Raw genomic sequence first — 25,858 nt, 5'->3', positions numbered from 1 at the left:
ACTTCTGGCAGATGGAGAAATTAGAAATCGGTGTGTGACAAGCAGTCTTCATACTGAGGACCTGGAATAAGCACTGCCAGCAGCTGATGGCATGGGAAGGGAGGATGGAGTAATATTTTTTCAAAAGCAAAAGCCTTTAATTGTCTCTGATAATGGATGAACTACAGCAAAGTACAGAGATGCTGGGAAGAAAGGCAGAGCAGGCTTTCTTCCTCTTCAGGGTTGTTGGACATCTCACTGCTGACAGCATTCCCACTTTCAGTGGTTTTTCTGTACTTCATCCTGCCTTATTTTTTCATATGACAAGTGTTCCTTTGATTCTCTGCATTGGATTTCACTTTAGGTAATTTCTTCAGATACCCAGCATCATTTCCCCCTCTATTCCTTTTCAGCCTACTGTCAATAAACCTAATCAATTTCTCACTGTCTCTAGTGTTAGGATATGTGCCTCAAACTTGTGTGGATGGTCATTCCTTGACATTTTAGTCTCTTCTTTGTCATTGTTTAAAGCTGCTATGAGGGGATTGGTTAATCATTCCCAAGTCAATACTTTAATCGTCTTTGCTGCAGTTGTATGATTTCCATAAAGTTTGTGTCTATCCTTTTGGCCCAGGATGAATTTAGCAATAGAGGTGAGGTTGTTCTAGAATTGCAGGGATAAGAAGTGGAGGGATGTTTGGTATGCCAACACTGTGCAGTGTTCTGTCATCATTAAGAAAATGTGCATGGAGACAGAAAATAATTAATTTTTTTATGTTTCCATGCTAGTTTTCTTGGTCATAAGCTGAAGACAGAGTTTAATCAATGTGTATCAATTCCTTTCAATTTTATGGTCTTGATATCCCACAGTCCTACATGCCCTGCTGTTTAAGAATAAAGTGAACTTATATTGGCTGGGATATCTCCCTGGAGTTTTTCTTTATGTATTCTTATCAATGTATAGGGAATACATCCCACAAAAAAACTGAAGGTGGTAGAGCTGAGTTGTACCCTGCCACCTTTCTTCTGTGACCATGAAGTTCAGGCACTGCTGAAGCATTCATGAGAGTTGGAGCTGAGTTCTTTTAGGTCATCCTTAGATGATGTTAGGTCATCTGAAATGAGAGTAGACTTGAGAGTAAACTTCTGTAAAGGCTGAAAAGGTGGGGAACCAGCTGAGGGATTTTAGTGCCCATCCTTATAGGAGCTAAATTGGTTCTGGCACTTCCAAATTCTGCTCTGGTACCATGTCTCTTGTGTGTCTTGTCCACAGCAGTGAACAGAGGTGACTGCAGAGTCCAAGAAGCTGTATCTGTAGCTGTCCAAACTGCACAGATTTACAGAGCTCTGAGGGCATTTGCATAGAAAAAATGAGTAATACATGATTTTTTTCTGATAGAAATATGTGTAGTGTTCTGTGCAGTACCTGGAGCTGCTCAGCTGTGTGTTCTTGCTTTGCTCCCTGCTAGTCTATATCCCTTCAAACCAGGGGCTCAGTTCTGCTTTGGCTGGAAGAGATCAGTGCTGTTTTTCACCTCTTGTTCCCTAGGGTGGACTTCAGTCATGGTGGGGTGGAGGGGTTATTTTCACATTATACAAATAGGAATGGAGCCCTTTCTCAGCTGCCCCCTTCCCAGATCATGGAGGGATGACATGAATTTCACTGTACCTTATCTTCCCTTATTTTTCACAGGACAGAATGGGATGATTATTAGCTTGATTCAGCTTCTTTTCTGGGCTGTTATTGAGCTAATACCTTAATCATGAGGTTATTGCCTGTAATGTAAGGACATCCCCTGGCCCACTGGGAGTGTCAGTACAGCAAAGTGAAATACAAGACACTGTGTTACAACCCCACAAAGCCCCAGATTCATTAGGAACAAATTCTGCAGCCTTGACACCGACATTTCCCTCTGATGCAAATTACTTTGGTTATCTAAGGATGCACAGAGCTAGATGCTGAACATGTTACTTAGGAAACATTTTTATTTACTTTATATAGGGATTTTTCCTTTGAGCCATGTGAACATTTTGAAGTGTTACTCAGTGCTCAAAGGAGTAAAACCAGATGTCTGGACACTATGTTAAGATGGCTTAATAATTCTTTGTATCCACTGAGCTGGAATTCCACAGTTAATATATTGATCTTTCATTCCTTTAATCTGTGCTGGCAAGGAGGACCAAAAGGAGTTGCATTTATTTGGGATACTGTGACCATTGCAGTCACCATCATCTCTCTTAGCAGTGCAGGTGGAAGGGGTGGAGTGCATACAATGAACCAATGATGTTTAGTGGTCCCTCTGGACTATGATTGCAACAGATGGGCAGGCAAAATAGATGCTGACTGTAAAGCATCTGCCTCAGAAAGGCAGGGACCTTTAGGCATATTTCAAAAGCTTGTAGTTCTGGTTTCAAAAACTGAATTGACAATCCACCATGGCTTGCAACAGAGACCCTGATACAGATCTTACATGTAGGTCTGAAATTCTTGGACTTTCTTGATTTATACTCATGAAAGAAAAATGGGGAAGAAAACAGATCAAACGGAGTAAAACACAGATAATTTGACTGTGTTTTAAATTCTTTTCTCCAGTTAGTTGTCTATCAAACTGACTCAGATGCTGGATTTAATTGCATTTATTTTTCTGAATATTGTAACATAGTAGATGAACTGGATGTCCCTGCCTCTGAAGATTTGTAGTTCAATTTGATGAGATTTTTGTTGGGTCTCTGCTGCCAGCCAGCCACTTTACCATGAGAAATAACTAGCCCTATTAATGATGTACTAGATTAGAGGTTGCATCTAGTTGATGCCAGAGGAGCCTTTATTTGGATATAAATGGGGCATTTGCTTTTAAACCTTGGAATCACCACATAAGCCTGTAGGTCTGTGAACAGTAACAGTGAGATTTCCTCAGGTCCTGGAGTTCAGCTTCTGCAGGTGGCTGGAACTGAGTATTTCTGACTGAGCTCAGCTGTGGTTCCCAAGGGGGACAAATGTGTGTTGAAAGCCCCAGAGGCAGCTGCTGCAGTGTTCCGAACATGCCTTTTGCAGATTAACAGTCTTGCCTTGCTGAAAGAGGCTCCATGACTAAGGGAGTCCATGTTTACTACATAATGACCTATTTCACATAATTTATAATAGTATTTGGTAGTAAGTAACATAATAGTAGGTGGTTAGAAACCGAGCCAAGAAATGGGAGCTTTGTATCTGATGTTTCCTTCAGCCTGAATAGCCTCAGTCATGCTTGGATATCTCTTTCTTGGTTACAGGTCTTACATGCTCTGAAGGATTTGATTTCAGTGCAGAAGCTAAGGATACAGAAACACCATTGTCATAATCTGTTTTTTATTGATGATAACACTATAATATATCCTTTTTCTTTCTGTGCTGCCCTGACTACAGATTAATGCATTCTGTCTGCTTATCTTTCATCATTTTTGTCTTGATAATTTTATTGCATAATATGAATGCTTCATATGTCCCATAAAAGCAAACAGGGGAGGGTAATCCTTTGACCTTTCAACATTCTTTGGTGTAATTTACTGGTGATTCCTCTCCTCCCTGAGGCATGGCCCTGAAATCCTATGATAAAAATGGACAGCCAATCCAAATAGAAAACACTGAAAAGGTTAAAGCTTTGATTATGTTAGTCTATAAATGTTCATAGTCTTTTTTTTTCCTGCCAGAAAGAAAATGAGAGCTGAAAATGGCAATGGATGAATCATGCTTATTACAGAATACGGAAATGATATTGGTTCAACCTGTTCTTGTTAATGCTGAAAGAATATAATCTTGTGCCCTCTCATTTTATGTGACTACAACCTACCTTATCCTCTTAAATGAATGCATGCATCCATTTAATTAACCTGGTGAGATACTGAGATATAAATCTTTTAAATGCTTCTCATGCAATTCATCTTGACAGCTGTCGTAGTAATAACATCTTTAATGCCATATTCTCTATTTTCTGATGTATTGAAATTCCTGGTATTATTTTGAGCACACTGATAGGTTTGCTGGATTTAAGCCCTTAATCTTAACTTGTTTAAATCCTAGGAGCAAACTATAAAGCTACAGAAAGCTTTACTGATTGTTTAGTTGGCTAAATAAACGGAGGATTACCTTGCATGAAGAAAGCATAAATATGTTTTGAAGACTGGCTGAAACAGGGTGGAATTTAGGGCTGGGATGCTTTATTTCAAATGCTGTGTTTCTAGAACATTCTACTAAGAGTCTCTTCTTTGCTGGCAAGTGATGAGTCAGAACTATGTGCTCTACTGATTCCCTTCTGAGGGATGGGGTAAGGGCAGGAGAGATCTGCAGCATTTGGCTCTCAGATGAGTCAACCCTTTGTAGACTGCCATGTATCAATGTCATGGTACTTCATTAAAATCACTCAAAAAAAAAAAAAAAAATCCAAGAATCATGCAATAGTTAGGTTTGGAAGGGACCCGTGGAGATCTAGTCCAACACTCTGCCAAGGAAGGGTGAGAGATGAGAAGGTTCCTTGTCTAGCCCGTCTAGCTCTGGCCATTCCCACATTTCTTTGTGGGGCCTGCTTTATCATGGCCTGGTGTATAATGGGCAGACAGTGGTAGGACAAGGGGGAGTGATTCTAAACTAAAATATACACTTGGGTTAGGTGTTAGAAATGCTTTACTCAGAGGGTGCTGAGGCACAGGTTGTCCAGATAAGTTGTGGATGCCCCATCCCTGAAAGTGTTTGAGGCTGGTTGGTTGGTTGGGGCTTGAAGCAATTTGGTGTAATTGGATTGCATCCCTACATGTGGTGTGGGGGTTGGAACAAGATGGTCTTTAAGGTCCGTTTCCACCCAAGCCATCATTCTATGATTCTATGACTGCTGGAAAGTTTTCAGTCAGAACTATAGGACTACTGGATTAGGGAGTGCTTTGGGTCACAAAATAATTTGGGTCACAAAATAACTCTGACATTGCCTGTACATTTCCAATAAACTCTGTAACAGCTTTAGAGATTGTACGAAATTTGGGGCGTATGAAAATTAATTATTCCACAGGAAAACAACAACCAAAAAAACTAGAAAAGAATATTATTCTGCCCAGATATTTCAGAACCACTTGACATATTTTTAATACAGCTTGCCAAAGCCAGTCAATATCTAGGTATATAGGCAGAATGGCACAGCAGTGCTGTGTTTGCTGTCTTGTAATTCCCCTAATATTCTAGTCATCTAAGCATTTTAGCTTCCTGCATTGGAATTTTTCTAATCAAATTAACTCATTAATGCTGGCACATGGCACATTCTCCTTCCCTGTCTGCAAAAATGCATCTTGATAATCTAAATAGCAACCTAATCCAGTGGGTGTGAGTGCATGACATGTACATTAGTGCTAATGAACTGCTGACCAGCCTCACCAAATACCTGGGAGTATTTGGCATTAGGCAGGGCCTGCCCACAGTGCTGCTGTGAAATACAGTGGGTCAAAACAAAAGCATTTAGCTAAGTGTCAGGAGGCAGAAGTGCTGATGTTGTTGCAGTTTTCTATTTCCCAAGTGTTGAATTTTGAAACGCCAACTCAAGGGAGAATTTAGGAATTATTTTTCTGCTTTGTCACTTATAGTCATGACCAAGCTAAATACCACGGTGGAGAGAGATAAGGGTGTGGAATTGAAGCCATATTCACAATTGTTTTTTAATGACTAGGCAGAATGGCTTGAATACTCTGCTTTAGGGGAAGAAAAAATGCAACCCCCCCACAAACCAAGGGAAACAATCAAGTTCATTAGTACAAACTTAGTATATATTTACTGGCCTATGCCTAGCAAGATAAATGTAGTGATTTTATAGAGCTGGACATTGATCTGTTAAACAAACATCAACTCTTTAATTCTGGAATCTTTTTTTCTTCCAGTTCGTGGAGGCCCTGCTGAATTGTCCTTACTATGCTTTCCCAGCAAAGACCACAACAAAAGCCAGTGTATGCACACTGGTGTTAACACCAGAGCTGGCAAAAGAAACCCAGCTGCAAAAGGAGACTCAATTTAATTAGGTTCCTAGGAAACTGAAGCACAGATTGGTAATGAGATGTAAAATGCTTCACCTTCAGGTCACCTGTTCATTCTAACTAATATTTGCATTGATGACAATCTTTACTTTTTCGTTGCTGCTTCCTGACTTATGCCAGTGATATTACTTTCCTCCTTCTCTCTTTGCTGAGGTATAATACCAGTTCTGGTTGTCCTCTCTCAGTCTTAGTCTGTTTGTCAAGCAAGCAGGGCTAACAGATTAGAAAAAGCATTTAAAGGTGATCACTGCATAGCTCCTCCCTCGTTCTATTACCCGACAGTTAGATTTCCACAAACCACAAATCCTCTCCTCTTGTTAACACCTGGGAAAGACAAGCTGGCTGCTGAGAGGGAATATCTTGCTGCCCCATGGGTGTTTTGCCTTCTGGCAGCATTAAGTTGTACAAAGCCAAGAGTGGGGAGGCTGCATTGTATCTACCCTGAATTTAAACAAAAGGATGCTGGTTTGCAAAGCTGTCATTTTTGTCATGTGTCATAACTGTTAAATTTATACATGGTTGTGAGAGAAAAAAAGAAATATAGTCCATTTCCAATTACCAAACAGATATACTGTGTGCTAGTTCCCAGCTGGCATATGTTGGCATAACTGTTGAAATGTGACTGCAGTTTCAAACTGCCTGAAAATATCTTGGATGCCTATCTGAGGAATATAATGTTGTAAGTTTTCATCAGTTAAAGCAATATACATCAATCATCCTTTGTTACTACTAGAAATGAAGAGATATTATAATCCAAGAAATTTCTTGCATAGATTTTAGAGAGTGCTTTTCTATGTTAATCACACCATTTCTCCAGGGCATACTTTTCAAGCCATCTCCTGAAATAATGAACATTCTTGTACTGAATACTAAAAATACTGCACTTTAGGATATATAATCAAGCTGATGCCTCTGGCTTGTTGGCTTCCTGAGCAGTGAAGATAATACCCTATTGAAGCTAGATCACATCTGGGTCTTCCTCTGAGAGTTTTTTTTCTATGTCTGTACAAAACCTTCTGCCCTGAGCTCAGTGCAAACCTGAGAATACATTGGGCAAACATCTGGGACTGCATTCTCTTAGAGTGGTCATCATACACTTCTTGGGGATACAGCTTTCATTGCTGAGTGCTCTAAACCGAGTGCCTGCCCCCATATGCTCAACATAGATGATCCCTATAGTCCCTTAGGGAAGAATCCTACAGCAGAAACATTTCCTGCAGCACAAAGAATTAGATGAGCCCCCCAAGATTTGGAAGTACACACGTGAGTGCAGTATGGTTGAAGACATCATAAATCGGATGTGACTTTGCAATAGTTCACAGTTCCACACCTTAAATGGGATCATCAGGGTCTGAGTGCTGATCACTGGGGTCTTTGCTGTAAACACATTGACAAGGAAATTGGTCAGGGAAGGCAGGTAAATTTCTACAGTCTGTTCTCTTGGTAACACACACAGAGTATTTCTGATGACTGAGCAAACCATTTCTCAGCACTTCTGCGTTCCAAGACTATTCCATCTGGACAGCTGTTCTCCTCTGCTGAGCGTCCCAGTGGATGTGTTAGCTCCATTTTTTGTTAGTCTTTTGTTTGGTCTCAGAGGAAGAGAGACTTTCTTGGGAGGGTCATTTTTTCTTCGTGACAAGCAGTATGATGCACAAAAATGACCATTCTAAGATGGAAACTTGTTCTGTCTCTTAAGTGCTTCAATCTGATGATCATCTTTTTTAAAGGCCTCCTGAGATGGTACTTTGAGACATCAACATGTGTTGTTACAGGTGATGTATTATATTATCTTGTCTGATAATTACCTGTGATTCAAAACTTTGTGTGTCTAGCCTTAGGCGGTTAACTCTTCAGAGAGATGTGTGACAGTCTGCTAAAGGTGATGAGCAGAGGTGGGAGCTCCCATGGTGTGTGTGTGTGGGGAAAGGAGTGGAGCCTGCAGGTCTGGAGTTGCTGCACCACTACATGTGTAGGTCCTTGTGCTGTGGCTGCAGTAAATCCACTTCAAGTGCCCAGGGCAACATATGAACTATAGGAATAATTAATAATAATCCTTCCTGTTTTTACTTCTAAACTAGAATTTGGGGTGGTTCCACCAAATACCTGCAGTCAGAAACTTCAGGCACTTAACTCATATTAAATACTTTACCTTCCATGGGGATTACTGGCTCCAGCTGTAGCTCTCACTAGCTCATTCCTGAGTGCTTCTGTGCTCAACAAAGCCTCCCTTGGTGGAAGTCACGCTCTTCAGGCAAGATGCATGCTCAGGGGAATGATATCATGATTACATAATGTAGTTTGCTAATTTCTGGCATAATTGCATAAACAGTCTAATACATTGCTGCTGTGTTTGTTTAAATCTATTGCAGTGTTTCTTTTGCTCTCTAATCAGGAAACAATAGGAATTATGTGCTATCACACTGTTGAGATTACTTATTAGCTGTAGTTTTAGGGTTGGAACTACAAAAAAATCAACCAAAAAAAAAAAAACAAAAACAAAAAACAAGCAAGGGCTTATAGGTAAACCTGAAGAAAACCCCACAAGGCAGCAGTAAGCAGGGTGCAATAACAGATTTTCACACCATTGTAGGTACATGTTCTCAGAGGTTAACTTTTATCTGTTTGGGAGAAAATGGCCTGAATTCTGGTCTTGCCCAAGTATAAACCAGAAGTACAAAAGAAGAATAGGAATGACCAGCTGCTGTCCAATAGCAGGCTGAATTCAGCAGTGCATGGTTTGGTAGTTGGAGCACTCACAGCTTCCCCACGGGAAGTGCTTTAAAAGAGCAGTGCCAGTGTGATGCCCACGCTGTTCCCCATGACCCCAGTGTGCCTCTGGGAGCTCTCTGGGTTCCAGCTGGCTTCGGCAGCTGGGCCCAGAGCATCCTGCTCTCCTTGCAGTGCTTGGCTCACATTCAGGCTCCTGTGTGCCCTCCTGGCAGAGAATTCGGGGTCAGCTTGAGGAAAGAGCTGCGAAGGTTTTATTCGCTTGATATCCCCACAGCGACAGATGGGATCATTCATAGGTGTGTGAGGAGTCAAGTCTATCCACAGGCATGCAAATGTGTCTGGAGGGCATGTGCAAGGCTGCTTTTGGAAATGCCAGCTGTGCTCCCCTGCAGCAGAGGTATTTGTGCATCACCTGGCTGTGTGTGACCCAAGGTGATGTTCACAACAAGAAAAAAGGATCAGAAACACACAGATCTTCTTTTGCCAAGTCTTGTTTTTCAGTCAATGGAACAGTGATAGAGTGAATTCGGTTGCTATGAGATGCAAGAGAAAACTTGTGTGTGTGGTTCTCTGAGTATATCTGCCTGCCTTCATTTAGGCCAGATTCTGTTTTCCATTATCATTCTATGACTTTCTGTAAATTCTGAATATATTCATTAACTTTGCCCATATTCCTGAATCACAAACAATTAATATCTTAAAATACAAGCTGAAACTTTCAGATACACATAGCAATAAGGACATTTAGGAAGAGGACTGGTAATTGTTACTTGTAAATTGTGGCTTGGCTTTAGTAGAAACCACTGGCCAGGAATTACCAAACCCTAGAAAACGGGAAAGATTAATTCCCTCTGTGGTAGCTTTATGGGCAGAATTCCCTGGCTGTTCTGTACAGGCAGTGGGACTGTCTGATTATTACGGCAGAATCTTTGACCTTAAAAACTTAAGGCAAGTGCTGAGGGCATTTGTCTGTCATTAAGGGAGAGTAATGGGAGTTGAAAGCTTTTAGAACTCTTCAGGATTAGGTCCAAAATTTGTACATCACAGTAGCAGCACAGATGTGCCAACAAGCAGGGCTTACTAAGGAGTGCAATTAATGTGAAACAAACTGTTTCCCTCCCATTGCCCAGCCTCAGGTAATTCATTGGCTCTGCAAATTCAGTTCCCAGCCCAGTTCAAAAGACTATGGAAACATGGGTGTATTGCTAAAGACAGTTGTAGCAGATTTTTTTCCTTCTTCCTTTGAGAAGTGACCTGAACATATTGGCAATATTTCTTTTTGGAGAGTTTAGATTTTTTGGCACAGAAAATTTGTTCTTGGAACACAGCCTCCTAGAAACACAGTTATTAGCTGTTGGGTTATTACAAAGTTAATGATGAAAGACAGTAACAGTTAAATAGGATATTGGAATAAACATGTAAATATTTTACCTTTTTTTTTTTTTTTTCCCCAGTGATGCTGAAAGCAGCTTGACATTTCTAGTTGATCAAAAGGAACACAAATAACCTCAGCTATGGAGAGAAAAAGACAGCTACAGAAAAGGGAATTTGGGAAAAGACTTTCTCTGGACAGCAGTCTTGTGGTAAGAATGAATATTTACTGCATTTACTGAATATATCTTGTCATAAAATTTTTGGTTTTAAGAGGCAATACTCACAATTACATGTATTTTAAAGGTATTTATATCTCTTCATCACAATATCACAACATTTTGTGATTATTCAGATTCTCCGGCAAAAAAGAACTGGAGGAATTTTACAACATCTTGGGTAGAAACTTCTCATCACATAGAAACATGTCCCTGAATTAATTGAATTTGCACAAAGAAGGAATCCATACAATTATAACAGATTTGCTATTACAATACTACTCAGCTTCTGTGGGATCATTCTGTGTTGCTTCATACTTGGTATATGAGGGCTGTAAGTAGCTGAGGTCCTCTGTCAGATATCTTTATCAGGATATCAGCAAAAATGTGTTCACCATAGTCAATGTATAAACTACTCTAATATCTACTGAAAGAGAAGCATAAGTGCCACATGCTATAAAAAAATTGCTTTTGCTGTACCTAGGATTTAAATTAATTGGAGATTGTATTCTAGGTTTTTGTTTTAGTTAGTATTTTCAAAGGATGACTGAGACAAACAAGGAGTTTTTAGAGCTGTATTATAGATAACTGACTGGAAAATGCTCATAGATGTGGAATAGTTGTGTATGAGGATAAAAGTGCCTGTGTCAGGTATTTAGCATGACAATCTGCAAGTACTGAAACAGGCAAAGCTCAGAGATCCAAGGAAGTCTGTGCCATCTCTGATACTCACAGAGGTAGTGACTGTGGGACCCCAAAGCCCTTCTGCCTGCAATGCCACACCTGTGCTAACCCCATCATTTCAATTTTGCACGTTATTACAACCATCCATGTAGTTTCCTTCATCTTATGCTAAAGTTGTTCTTTGGGCTTTTTTTCCCCCCAAAGTATACAGCCCACTGACATGCTAATAGCAGTGATCATGGACTCGGCAGGCTTCAGTCTTTCCACTGATGCTCTTCAATCACCTGCTATGTTCTTTACTGGGGCCAGCAGAGCAGTCCCACCTTCCCAGGTTTCCACCCCTTTAAGGACTCTGCTGTCAACCCTCAGGCCTTAGCTACAAGGCACATCTCAGGTAATGCCAGTTGGCCACTGAAGAAATATGCAGAGAATGTTGAAAAAGGAGTCTGTACTTTTCTTGGCACCATTTCTTATGCTGATGAATTACATCCCTTTGTTTTGAAAAAAATAGGATTAATTGGAGAGAAATAAAAGTAGTGAAGAATAGTGAGTTCTCTCCCAGACTCTGAGCTGCTCAGGACCCTAAGGAAGAGCTGTTTAAGCTGTCCCTGTTCAGGCCATGCAGCTCAGGGCTCTGATACTGAGACGTGATTGTTTTCAGGTTGTTCAGCTGCAACAAAACCTGTTCTCCCAGCACTCAGCAGGTCAGGTCGTGCTCCCAACACTTTAAAATTCTTTCTAGCTTGTGGGCAGAGAAGGAAGGTTTGGTATGAACTCACAACTTTATGTAATACACCCGGAGACAGACAACATCTGAAAGGTTTTGTGGGCTCAGTTTTAGTATGTTTAGTCCCAGGGCCTAAACCTCTGTTATTAGTTCTAGGCATACATGGCCCCAAAAGAAGACTCCAGCCTAAATCCTGCAGCTAAAATGTACTGCTGTGATCCAAACAATCGACCAGAGACTGTCAATATTAATCTGGAGAAAAGAATATTCGTAAAAACTAGGTACTAAAAGCTGGGGGAAATGCTAACAGTTGTGAATTTTGCATAAAGACATTGCTTATTATTGCAAATCAGTACTATTTCCCCCTAAGTGTTCTCACTGATGTAGTGGACTAGATTTAGCCTTTACTAAATGTATTAAGATAGAAACTTTCATTTCTCTGAGGTGACTGTAGCGTGCTGTGTGGATGGAAACAAGGAACCAGATATTTCTGGCTTCTAGTCCCACCTAGTAGAAACTTGGATTTGATTTACAGCCAAAGTAGGGCACTATGTCTAATTCTTACCCTTCCCTGTGAGTAAGGGGAGAGTAGGGAGAGACATTTGCCAATTACATCAGAAATACTGTGTGTGTGACACTATCCAAAGTGCTTTGTTATAATCAGTGCTATGTGCGTATTGAAGCACTCATAAGACTTAATTGGAGGAGAAACAGAAACAATACCTGTATGGGATGGTGATACTCCCTTCCTGCTCTTCAACAAGGGGTAAATAGGGTGGGAGATTTCACACAGCTGCAGTCTTCAAGCCCTGGCTTGAGGTCAGTGAATTAGTGCCAACATGTGGCAGCTGAAGTTCTGTGGTGATCAACCCATATTGGTGTGAAAGAGTTGAATGAAATGTGTTGAGGGAAAGGAATATTGCAATACTTGAAAATTTTGTACGTGTAAACCCATCATGCTGTCATCACCCAGCTATAAAGCCATATCTGCTGCTACAGGTGGCATTTGCAGGTGGTGTCATCTGTTGAGTTTCAGTGCACACATCGGTTCGCTGTATTTGGTGTTACAGGTCTGTATCTTTGGAGCTTTTCATTGAGATGAATATGTGTAACTAGATCTAACTGTGCTAGCCATACCTTTAATTAGAAACTTTTGAGTACTTTGTTGTCTACTCCCAGCTATTATTTCATAACAAATTGGAAGAGACACTCTGAGATTCTGCCTTCAGCAGCCTGGTAGTAAGTCACATGGGTGCCTTGTCACTCCATGAAACTGAACCTGGAAAAGCCAAGCCCTTTTTATTTTCCTTGTTGTCCCCAAATTCCTGTTCAAGCATACCTCCTCTTTATTGTTGCCTTCATATATGTCTATCTTCTTTACCCTTGTATCATCAAATTCTGTTTGAACATTGTGCTTTAGTCCAGTCCCTTGCTTGTCTGAGTTCTTGGGTCTCTCTTGTCCGCTCTCTTCCCAAATGTTTTGTATTTAACCTCTCAGGCATTCAGGATTGGACACTCTGCTAGGGAAATCTGGCTTTGATTCTCTCAAATCCAGCTTCTCCTTGTTTGGTGGAGAGTTTAAGCATTATCATATCTCAGAAAGAATTCTAATTTCTGGTGTTTAAAGAAAATGTTTGTACTTTTGCACTCGGGACCATGAGATACAAATAGGCATTTCTGATAACATTCCTTACCCTGCCTGGCTCTGCTGCTTTTCCCATCTGCATCAGGTTGTAATCTTCTAGAATGTTTATTTTCCCTTTATTTAATCTATAAGTATTGCATAGTGATGTTAAAAAAAACCAAAAGCGTTCATTCCTTGAAGCTATGAAGGTATTTGATGCACAAGTGAGAAAAGGAAAGAGATGTTTTGGAAGAAAAGACTTGACTTCCATCTCCTTAGAATATGGATTTGGGCCTTTAAAATATGACCATAAATTTCATCAGTGTTTTGTATTCAGGCCTGCCCCATCAAACAATGAGTTTCAGGTTTCAGATAAGAAAGATCCATGTTAGGGACATCCTTCAAATGGGGAGAAATTCCATAGCTACTAAAACACTCTTCCTTACACCACTGGCACAGTAACAACTTTTGGATCACTCAAGTGAAGAAGTGCTCAGTTTTATTTCCTGTACTACTATACCCCTCACAGGTGGTATCTTGGGGAAATAAGCTTTACAATGAAGGCAAATATTTTAAAATTAAAAAAAAATAGGTGAAAAATATGTTTATAAAATGTCTTTCATAGGGCATAGTTTTTTTTCAGTGAGTGATGATTACTGCTTTACTGGAAATTAGTAGTTTGAAACCATGGAGTTTAATAAGCTCCAAAATCCTACCAATGTTAAGAAAAACCAGAGAAATTGCTACTACTGCTTCCCAGGCCAAAGGGACAGCTTGCTGTTAGCTTCAGTTAAATTAGATCTCTATCAGCTTTTAGCCATTACATGACAGGTGGTATTCCAGAAATCTCCAGTATAGCCAATGGCTGTTAGTGCTGTGGAGGTTTCCAATATTGGCAACATGCTGAAGATTTGTTATGCACCCACTAATTTATATTTGCAGGCAAAGCAGGTAAGCCTGCAGTGACTTTGATGTTTTATAGCTTTGTGTTCAGGTGAAACAGTTAGAAAATATTAACTTCATAACAATTATCACAGATAATCCTATAAGATCAGTTATAGAAAATATCTTTTTAATTTCTGCCTAGCATTTAAAAACCAAAACATACCATCGAAAGAGGGCATACCTTTTAGAGTTTCAATATAGATTTATGCTACTTTATTGTCTCATGTGTTGTACTGTGATGCTACTATATTTTGAGTTTATAAAGTTTTACCTGCAAATTGGTTCCCATCAAAACACCACAGCTCTGAAAATCAAATAGGTTTGAGATAGAACTAAAGATTTAATCTTTTTTGTTTTAAATAACAGAACTGCATATTTCATGTTTTTATGACATTAGTAAGGATCTTTTATTGTATATGTGGTTATAAGTTAAGATAGACAACAATTGAAGAGCAAGGTGGAACTCTGTGTCCTTCTGGTTTGCTGTGCAAGAAGTCAAGACCAAAGTAATTGCTGTTACTGCCACAGTACTTCTGTTTAGCATGCAAACAAACTGCAAAATTCATAATATTGAAGGAGTTCATTTTTTTGGAAGATGTTGCTTAACTGTCACGTAACACCCATGTCAGATTGTTTGCTGTTAAAAGAGAAATATTTCTTTCTGAAGAACATTTTGCTTTGTGTGTCTTAAATCCTTTAAGTCTGGTTAAAGAGAACAGCTTTACGAAGTGCAAGAGTGTTAATATTTCATGGGTTTAATTTTTTTATGGTTAATTTTTTCCTGTTGAATCTTGCATTCAAGCATAACTAGATGAAAATAATTAGTGAAAAAAACTAGATAAAAACAGAAAGGAAAGGGATTTTTCTGTGTCCTTTATTCATTTCAGGTTGGAATATGCGAAGAAAACTAAGATTAAAATTAATAGTGAAATAAATATCAAATCTATCAATGTACTTTGATAGAATTTAGGCACCAATTTTTTTAACATTGGTAAAATGAAGACATAGAAGATTTCTTTGTTAATATTTACAATTCATTATTTGGTATGTGAGGAAGGTAGCTTAGACAGGCAGTGATATTAAAAAGCCTCATGAAAGGTTTGATTGTATTTCAGGTTTTCCCTACAAAAGTTCTTAAACAAAAAGAAAAATGGAAAAACCCCAGACCATAAATAGAACCAAAGTCAAGCTTTTAAGTAATTTGTGTGGGATGAGGGGAGTGTTAGAACATATCGCTGCCACCAGGGCCACGTTGGCTACTCTATTCACTGGGGTGTTCTTTGAAAATAATAAAAGCCCTATCCTTTGCCTGATCCAAACTGTCCAGTTGCCTCCCAGCCCCTTTTGATCAGGAAAAAGTCAATGTTTCAAGCTGTGCTCTTTATTTATGTGGATAATTCCCAGCCTGACTACACACGTGGTTCACCCTTACAGCTGTGGTGGCATTTAGCTGGGGAGATTTGAGAACAGAATATCTTTTAGAAGCAGCCAGCATTTATCAAAGCAGAAGTTTTTGTTTTATTTAAAATTAGGCTTTTGCTTCTGAAAGCATGTTGTGGTAAAGTGCTTCACTGGTGGCTCATGAACTGTGCCCTGCCGCTTTCATTCTGGTCACACGCTCCTGTGGGGCTCTGTAGGATGGGCTTTAATGGCACCACTTTGTTGTAATAAGGGTAGAGTGTAATGTAATGAATTGCTCTGGGGCGTGGGAGGAATACCTTCATCTGCCTGCAGCTGGATTGGTGGCATGGGCAAAAACACTGAGTTCACTTGGAGACTGCTGAGACGTGTGAATGGGTTATTGGGGGCTGGGAGCCAAGAATTCAGGCGTTAAGTATGACATCTGTCACCTCTAATAAATTCCTAACTTGGTTTAATAAATTTATAATTCAGTTTTCTCATTAACAAAACTCTGATTCAGTTTTCTTGTCAATAAACTGGGTGTTATAGTAATTTCTTACCTTATGAGTATTCGAGGAATAGTCTGTTATTAGTGTGAGTCTGTGGCTTGCTTTCATATCTTCAGATGAAATGTGTCACAGAACATGATGTTGTAGCAGAGCTGTGAAAAGTGCAGGAGGGGATCCCTTCATGTCTGGGAATTAAATTCTGGGAATAGCCCTGACTACTTTTTTTTTTTTATTACTACTTGACTGTGACATTCACAGTGTGTCTGACATCCCTGTGCAACATAACATATTTCAGCGTTTCAAAATGTAAGGTGGCATTAAAAATATTGCCTTGTCAGATGTTGGCTAATGTTCTAACTTTTGTAGCCTGAATATTTGTTTCCACTTAAAAGCTGCTGCCAAATTCTTTGAAGTACACAAGTATTTTCAGTCCTCTCAAAACTTGGATTTTGTTTGTGTGCTAATTTATAATTCAGAATTTTGTTCAGCTGGGTACGCCATCATAGAAAATCCCATGCCAAGGGTTGAATCTGGCACTGTAAAAGTATTGTTCAGCATTGGAAAAGTCACACAGAATGTGAGCCTCAGTTTTTTGGTGTTTTCAGAGGCAAGATAAAGCATCCCTAGCATCCAGTGCATCCAGGGGGAGGGTAAATCAAGGAGAGCAGTTTAATAAAGGTGACAAATGTGAAATTTTGAAGTAGAAGACACAATACAGGGAAGAACAGCAGTGAAGCACAGGTTGTGTTGCTAACTGCGGGGACTGGGGGTTGCACATTCGTAAGGAAAACAATAAGATATGGAACTGACAAAAGAGCTCAGTAAACAGAATTCTAAGAAAAGTTTATTCATGGCATCATAGAATGGTTTGGATTGGAAGGGCTCATAAAGATTATCTTGTTCTAGCCCCTCTGCATCTTCCTCATGGCAAGGGTAGTATCACACAATTCTGCAAATCTGTCAGGACATCTATTCCACAGACTGGGCAGATGAAGTTCTGGAATCTGACTGGAACTTTGTTCAGAAAAAGAAAATCCCAGTGGGGTCTGAGTGTGTAAAAGCTATCTAAATAGAAGGACAGATTCTGTTGTGCACACCTGGGGCCTTTAACACTTGGACTTTGAGAAAAGTGAGCTGTCTATAAAAGTAGTGCCAAGAGCACAGACTACTCTGCATCTGCATTTTTAATAAAGTGAAAATTGAGACAAGAGCTCTGCTGTGTTAGGCAGAAGAAAAGAGTTGTCTGAATGGGTCAGTTTACAGCAGAAACTGCTGAAAGGTGAGGAGAAAAGAGGAATCTGATATGAGACAGGAGTGTTTAGGCTTGATGTTAGCCTACCAGTAATGCTAATAATGTTGGGGAGCAGTGTTCTGCATGGATTTAAGGACATCACTTACCAACACAGTAGTACATCTAAGGTACTAGGAGTAGAATCTACATCTGCTTGGATAAAGAGCAGAGTTACACTAAAACAGAGATGATGGTGCTTGTGTATGGCAGTGGTGGAGACAGCTGGTTTGGATTGCTTTTGCAGAAGAGGGATTTGAAAATAAAATGTGTAAAGCACACTTGGTTACTGTAAATCTCATTCATAAACTCGAGCAGCCAGACAAACCTTACATCATAATTAAGAAACACAGGGCTGAGTTCAAAAAGTCCAATGAACCCAGGGAATTATGTTAGAAGTAAGTGCTGGGTCTAACATGAAGAAATGGTTGTTAGGTACCAGTGCCACAGAAAGAGCTGCAATTTGTTCTTGTGCTGATACAGGCAGTGACCTATTGCTTTGAATAAAGCTTACACCAATAGAAACCAGTGATCCTTTCCAGGAGCTGGAGATGTGGATAGACAGTGAGCAGTAGAGAGGTGCTTGAAGAGAGACTAGAAATAAAAAACTCACAGCCCTGAAAGCAAATAGTGCATGGAGCATTGTTGTTCCTGAGCAACACGTCGAATAATATTCCTACTGGAATATACCTCAATGGTTTATTGATCAAAACATGGGCTCCAACACAGGCAGAACTGCTCACTGAAAGAGGAATTGTTTACCATTTGTTGCTGCACATCAAAAGTTACATCAATAGGTGTATAGGGTGACATGGTGACAGCTGCAACAGTGCCCATGTCCCCAGAGACCATGCTTTGACAAACTGCTGGCTTTTGCTTTCTCATGTCTTTGGCACATAAACTTAAAGTGACAAACACAAGGCTTGAAGGTGAAAATAGAAGCTTTAAAAGAAATTGATGCAGCAGATCTACCCTTGTTTATTGTCACAGAACTGGATGCAAAAGTGAAGGAAAAGTAAGTACAGAGAACAGAAATGGAGGTTTTACTTGGGCCTGCAAATTAGCTGGCAGATGGACTAGGAAAAAACAGAGGACAATCGTATTCTGTTGCTTTCTAAAAAAGCTGGAAAATTGGCCTATGTTGCTACAGAATCTCAGTAATTTCACTTGCAGACTTTTGACATTAAAATATTAAATTCTCAAGAACTCCTAATAAGCTTTTCAAGACACTGATTTAGCTGCAGAGGAGGAACTAAAAATGAAAATTAAGGAAAAAAGAGGAGATAAATGCCTGAATTTTGAGAGTTATTCAGGAATAAAAGTTCAGCATGGCACAATAGAAAATTTGGATGTTACAAAAAGAAAGGATGCTAAGTGTTCAAGTTGACAAACTCCAGAAACTGAACTTTGCAAATTTTGTGGTAAGGTAGAGTTGAAGATGTCAGGACTTGGAAGAAAAAGTCATAGTTTTATCTTGGTGCAGAGGAGACAACTGTGCTGAGGCTTGCCTTTCTTTTTTGGGATGTATTAAAGAGAAATCTTGCTGTGGAACTGTTTGATGGTAGATTGTTATTTTGGATGGAACCCCATGTCTTGATTTGGAGGTGTTTGATTTGCAGTGTGCATGGCAGGCTCTGTGCCCTCCCCAGGGCTTTTGGGAAGAGCTGGCAGGTGCCTGCCCTCTGGTCCAGAGCCAGCTCAGCAGCCTCGTGCCTGCTCCTGCCTTTTTCCCTGAAGGACCTGGTTGCAGGCAAGGAACAGGAGCTCCAGCGGTGCACTCAGCTCCGGGCTGCCATCTCGGGCTGCTGCCTCCCTTTGCCCTGCCCCGCCAATTACAGAGCGGAGCTGTGACAGATGTCAGTCCGGCCCCAGAAGAGGGGAGGTCACGGAGAGCTTTGGATTTAAGGGGAGCGTGCCACGATTATGTGCCTTGTGTGACATGGAGGCTCAGTATCATCAGCCTAGCCAGGGATAAGCAGCTACCAAGGGAAATGGATATTCTGGGGACCCTTATCTAGCTCTGGTAAGCTACCAAATGCAGAGTGTAATTGAACACTTTGCCTTCCCAGATGTTAAGAGCAGAAGGCTGCCTGTAACAAGAGATCTGAGTAGATTTGGGTTAACTAAATAGGGATTTTATTGACAAACCTTTTAAAATGCTTCATGCCTTCAACAATTAAACATAACGCATATCCTGAGAAGCACGTCTCCTCTGTGTCTCCCAGCTGACTGATTCAAGTGGAACACAATCCTAGGGGGACAAGAAAGGAAAAACTATGCCCTGTGTTGTTTTATAGTGTTGACATAATTCCCTATCCTGCAAGACCAAGAATAAATTGTGAATCTACCTCCTGCTAGGTCTGTCATGGCTTCCGCTTAAATATCCTATTTTGAATATTGTTGCATCCACAGAAGAATCTAAGTTTCTTTTCACAGACTTGTGTGCATGCCAATAGACGAAGAGAATAAAATAAATCTTTGCAAGAAGATGTGTAGGCATTTCCAGGTAGTTTTGTTTTACAAATAGGTATGGGCAACTTTCACTCATGTTCTTGAATTTTGCTAATTTTGTCCACTTGCACCAAATGGGAGAACCTCAAATCAAAATTACTGCTCTGAGTTGTTTGCAAACCAGTATTTCCAGCCTGTGTTAAAAATTTTGAGGTTTTTCTGCTTTAGTTCCAGCTAGAAAATTCTGCTTTTGTTCATATAATATATAAACATAGTTATATACACTGTTATTTTATATTTATTTATTTATTTATTTATTTATATACATATATCTATATGTATACTTTTGGCCACCTTGCTCATTTAATTCTATACCTTTGATAGATGATGCCCACTAAAACTGATGTTATATGATGTTTTGCTTCACAAGTTTACAATTCTGATCTTTAGAGAAAGTGTACCTTAGTGAAAATTTCAGTTAAATCACTCTGTGTTTTGCCTTTGTGGAATAAGTGTTTCCTCACTAGAAACCAAGCTGCCAAAGAACTGGCTAAGTCTTCCACATGGAAAATGTTCTGTTTCATGCTGTCAAGAGAGCTGTGCAAAACTCTGAAGTGTAAATATGTCTTTTGCTCAGGACCCCTGGAGGCAGGGACATTTGAGGGTAGGTACCCCAGTTCCAGGCATTTTTCTGTTTTAGGGAGTCTGTAGGTGCTTGTGGAGCTCTAATTGCTGGGAATGGCTCTGCTGGCAGCCTGTTCCTGCCTCTGCTCCTGCACCTCTGAGCCTGCCTGTGTGCTTTGGCTTTCAGGGCCTTGTGTGACCCAGATAGGAAATGAGCTGGGATCATTGCAAGGCATTTAAAATAATTGGGTATCAACAGCTGGCTTTATGGGAAGCTAACAGTGTAAATCCGGAGAGTTTTTATGATTTCAATGGGTATTTTTCCTAGCGTATAAAGGGGATCCAAGTTATTTTGGCTGGGAAACAGTTTCCCAACTTATTTCTAAAATGATACCTTAGAGTTTTTTCATTATAGTGAAAATCTCTAGTAGGTCTGAAGGGAATAATTACCTCCACTGTTTCCAGACACCCAATATGTTTTCTCTGTGCTTGAATTTATGAGTTTTGGCAAAGATAACTCGCAATATGATCAGGTTTCACAGTAGTGGTTTCTTGCACTGAATCCCAAACAAAAGTGTAGCTGTTCAGAAGGCTCCAATGTGTCTTTGGTGATGTAAAATTACAGGACATTGCTCTCCAAAATCCTGCCAGTCTGTTTTTGTCTTGGTGTATTATTTACTACACAGTGTATTGAGTTTTTTGAAGTACAGTTTAATTCTCAACTTCTTTCCAAGTTTTCACAGCATACTTTGCAGTTCCTGTCAAAAAGAACAAGATGTGACTATTGATGACATTTGGTTTCTATTGTTTTGTAAGTAGATTTAAATATAGCTGTTCATTAAAGACTTTTCCTGGAAGACAAGTGCTTGAATCAAATGACGGAGAAGTGTAATGCAGAATTCCTCACAGACTGGGACATTAGATGGGGTCAGAACAGGTATTTCCATCCTGGGAAATTTGTTTCAATACTTTGACATTTTGCTTTCAATTAAATTTTTTTTTTAAACTCTATGAATGTTGAAAATATCTCCTCTTAAACTGAATTTACTTTCTTCCTGTCTTTGTTGCATCTTTTATGGCCTTAAACAGACCACACTTGAGCATGCAAACAAAAAGCTTCTGATTCATAGGAAGAAGGGTGTATGGGTGGGTGTGTGTGCATTAGAGTTACGTAAATTGTCCCCAGAAATGAAACAAATTCTGTTCCTAAAGGAAATATGTTATTTTTTAAGAATTACATTGTTATTGCCCTTTAAAAATCCTGTTTTTTTTTTTTTTTCCTTGTGGAAACTACAGTCTCCTCTGGAGTAGTCTAAAGAAAGTTCCTGAATAGCTTTACTAAAACTGTAAAAGATTGTGTTTTTACCTTTGCCAGTCTATTACCTTACTCCACTAAGCAGGAATTTCAATGGCACTGATTAGAGAGATATCTCAGACAGGAAAGTGCACACTCGACACATGTTAAGGTGATAGAATCTTACATTGCAAGTACTTGCATCTTATCTCATTCATGTCTCTGATATGCCTGGAGCTCAATGGATTTTTTCTGATGTACATTATATGAGACAAAAATCAAGCTAATGTCCTCCATTTATTCTGCAGGTATTTTCATTCAAATGTTTTTTAGTTATCAACTAGCATGTCCTGCTTGTTTCTCCTGCTGTTACTGAGGGTTGGACAGGAGATTTCTCTCATGTTGTGTCTGTAGATTGGATCTTCTTGTGATACTGAATCATGCTGGTTGTCACAGGCAAAGCAGCAGGTTCCTCCTAACCCTCTTCCCTTTGTTGTTCTGTTTGATGGGATTCTTATATACTTTCCAACCACCTTGTAATCTCAGTTTCATCTGTGACTTCAAGCTTTCCTTTGAGCACCACATCAACTGCATTGTCAAGGCTTTCTTTTTATTTTCTCATCTGTGTAGGAATCCAGGAAAAGCTCAGGTTTTGCTGTCTCAGCAGGGCACAGAGGGTCTGATTTCTGTCTGGATAACAGCCCAGGTTGAATTATTGCAGTAGCTGGTTCACAGCCTCCCAGATTGGCTGCTACATGGTGTGTTTAAGTTTGTGCAAAATTCACTCTGTGTGCTAAAGGACACTCAGTTAAATGTGCCTGAAATTGGCACACCTCACCTGTACAAGGCAGTGAATTATGTTGGAATGTGACATTGTTTCAGCCTAAGAGATTTCAGCTATGCTTCCCTCCCCACATGCCCATATCCTGGATTATCCCTGTGTCTGTGTGACATCTGAATGGGTTTAATGAATGTAACACAGCAGAGGTTGTCTCACAACCCTCACTCATTGTCCTTGATGGACTTGGATGCTGCTGGTGTTGTGTTGCTGCTTCCCTCTGGTGCAGAAACTCTGATTCCTTTCTGAGTCAGTCCTAAGTGACCTGGGAGTTTCCTTTGACAGATGTTATGTTATATGTTCAAAGGAATTAAATTTTGTTTTGTTTTGTTTTTTTTTGCATTAACCAGTTTTATGTTAATATTATTTTGATTTATAATTGCTTAATTCTGCTGGTTGTTAATTAACTAATGACAGATGTATTACTTTGGCTGTTCTACTTTGGGCACTTTGTTTACAGGAATGTTGTAAATCTTGAAATATAGGCCCCTTTAAATTGGACACTGAAAACTTTCAAACATCTCAAGTCACCAGTTCCTTTGAAAAACTTAACCAGTGTGCCTTCACCTGTCTAGAAATCACATTTACAAAGATGTGTTTCACAGGGGGTTGCTAGCTGCAGAAATCCAGCCTTACCTATCAAACAGAAGTTAAGATTCGTAATCATGCACAGATCAAAGTATTAATCTGCCAAGACTTTGCTAATGCTGATTTGATAATTAAAACTACCTTTCTGTCTAAAAAGAATAGTTTCTACGGCACCAAAATTACAGCATCTACTTTTTAAGTATGGAATTAACTTTCTGAAATGAACAATTATATTAGTTAATTCATTTATATATTAAGATTAATTAAAAACAAAATCCTTTAGGTATTTTAGAGATGCAAGATGATTTTAAAAAATACTTTAATGGAGGAATAGTACCAACTGCTTAAAATGTAAAAACTCAGGTTTACAGTAAGTACACTTCAATTTTTGTCACACTGGGTTTTGTAGCTACAAGTTTCTTTTTCAGCAGAGATTCTTCTTCCAAATGGTAAAGACATACTCCATGTTCTTCTGTTTGCATAAAGGAGAGAGCACCAGTGCTTTCTTGAAAAATACACTGCTCAGAATCATTCTTAATTTCTATTGGGGTGGGACAAGACTGGAAAGATGTTCATTGTTTGCAGGTAGTAGAGACTCAGATAAAGGCTGGACAGGGCAGAGGGTCGGTTCCAGCACTCCTGGAGATCACAGTGGTTTAAGGGCAGAGGGAGTGAGGGCATAACGTGTATCATGTGGGCCCATCTCATAATGTAGCACCAGGTCTTTCTAGGGAGGGTGCTGTGGCTGACTAGAGGTGTTGTTGATATTTGGGTCAAGGACAGTGTCACTCACTACTCCATCCTGCTGGTCAGGACCAATTTGAGGCCACGGAAAGTCTAACTACACCCTGCAGCTTTCTTACCCACTGTGTCCTCAGTGGCACTCAAAGGTGAGGGCTTCTGTCAAAAAAACCTTTTATTTCTTTGAGTGTGAATTGAAGATAATACCTCCACTGTAAAAAAGCAATGCAGCAAGGAAAAAAAGTTTTAAAATCAAATTTTTAATGCATCGTTTTTCAGACAATTAAAGCATTTTTGCACTGTTTCTATCTGTACCCTTCTGCTGGTGGTATCAGCTCTAGTTTTCAACTTTTTGCACTGGCAGTGTAGTTATATAGAGCTGTGGCTGTGTGCAGATGTGCTGTCAGGTCAGCCATCACACAGAAAGCTCAGTCCACATGGGCTCAAGAGAAGGGATGGACATGAGGGGCCCTATAAGCTGGTGCTGGGCCAAGGTACTGACTTGAACATTCTTGCACTCAGTGGGGAGCATTTCAAAGGCCTGTCTGTAACCCTCGATTTGCCATGCAGAGATACGTGTGCTATTTACAACCATAAGTGTTTCCAATCCTTTTATAAAGCTAACCTCCAGTACTTATTTGTGTGACGTTCTGCAGTCCTGGGGTGGTAAGTAATCAGCTGAGGTTAGTGATGTCATCCTGTGTGCTTTTAGCCAGGTGTGCTCATCAGGCTTTACAACACTCAGGTGGAAGCCTAAGAAGCCAAGAAGACTCTCAAATGTGAAAGGGTTGCTATGAATTAAAACTGTGTTGACCCAAGTCCTTGGACCCAAACATTTCTTAGCATATGTAGCTTAGGGCCCATCTCAGATAAGAGGCAATAACTGAGCCAATGTATTGTCTGCCAGTGGAATTCATGGTTGTTGCAGCTTGCTGAGGTAAATACCGTGGATGAACTTTTAATAGCATTCAGTAATTTCCTGACACTGGCTAATGGTGGTAACTGTAATTGGATCTCTTGCTGCAGGGTATAACAGGGTCTCCTGTAAAGTCAGGAGAGAGTTTGTCCTTTCCTGGTACTTAACTTTCACTAAGATTCTGGTGCTGCAGGGAGCAGACTCAATATGCAGCTGGTTTGATGAGTGTCTTGTCATGTGTGTTCCTACAGAATTAAAAGACAAACAAATACTCCAGAGGTGGAGTTTAGTGTATAAAATGCATGAAATAAAACTATGTTTAATACTACAACAAATATTATGTTTATTTTCTGTACATTGAGGTTGAAACTTAGGGCATATTTTAGGTCGTGTCTTAAAACATAGAGTTTCAGAGATAGGGGTTTCAACTCAGTTTCAACTCAGAGATGCATCTTTTCTGAAAGTAGCAGAAAAAAATTGCAGTTTTGTTACAAATAATTAAGGGGAAGCCTTGTAACTCTTGTTTGCCTTGTTTTGACTGTGTGAGTTGGGAATTTCAGGACTGGAGATTAATAGGTATTTTTATCATTGCCTGTAATGCTCATTAAAATGCAAAGCACACTACTTGAGCTTTGAACTTACTCTTATTTGCATTCATGTACAAACATAAAATTTTATGAAAATGTCAATCCCTGCAGGCAAGATAGGGAACATGTAAAGATGTGTTTAGACATAGGCCTGGAGTCACACACAGATGTTTGAGGGACGGTGTGCTGGAGAGTTCCTTCAGTGTGCTGGCTCTGTGGAGGTTGGGATCGACATCCATGAGGCAGCAGAGGTACAAGGGTTGGGGATGTTTTAGAAATTATGTAAATGCCT

At 39.8% G+C, this 25,858-nt stretch overlaps 1 protein-coding gene across 1 annotated transcript in view; it reads left to right on the top strand.

The window, feature by feature from the left end:
- The first annotated feature begins 10,274 nt into the window (after positions 1 to 10,274).
- The window catches only part of NCKAP5 (NCK associated protein 5), a 331,504-nt gene continuing 315,920 nt past the window's right edge, over positions 10,275 to 25,858 (top strand). Inside the window, exon 1 of the mRNA XM_062498376.1 lies at positions 10,275 to 10,343. Within this exon, the coding sequence (XP_062354360.1) occupies positions 10,275 to 10,343 (69 nt within the window). The remainder of the gene's footprint in view (positions 10,344 to 25,858) is intronic.

This window comes from Cinclus cinclus, chromosome 9, assembly GCF_963662255.1.
Source record: "Cinclus cinclus chromosome 9, bCinCin1.1, whole genome shotgun sequence".
Lineage (NCBI taxonomy): Eukaryota > Metazoa > Chordata > Aves > Passeriformes > Cinclidae > Cinclus > Cinclus cinclus.
This window is presented reverse-complemented; position numbering and strand designations above follow the sequence as displayed.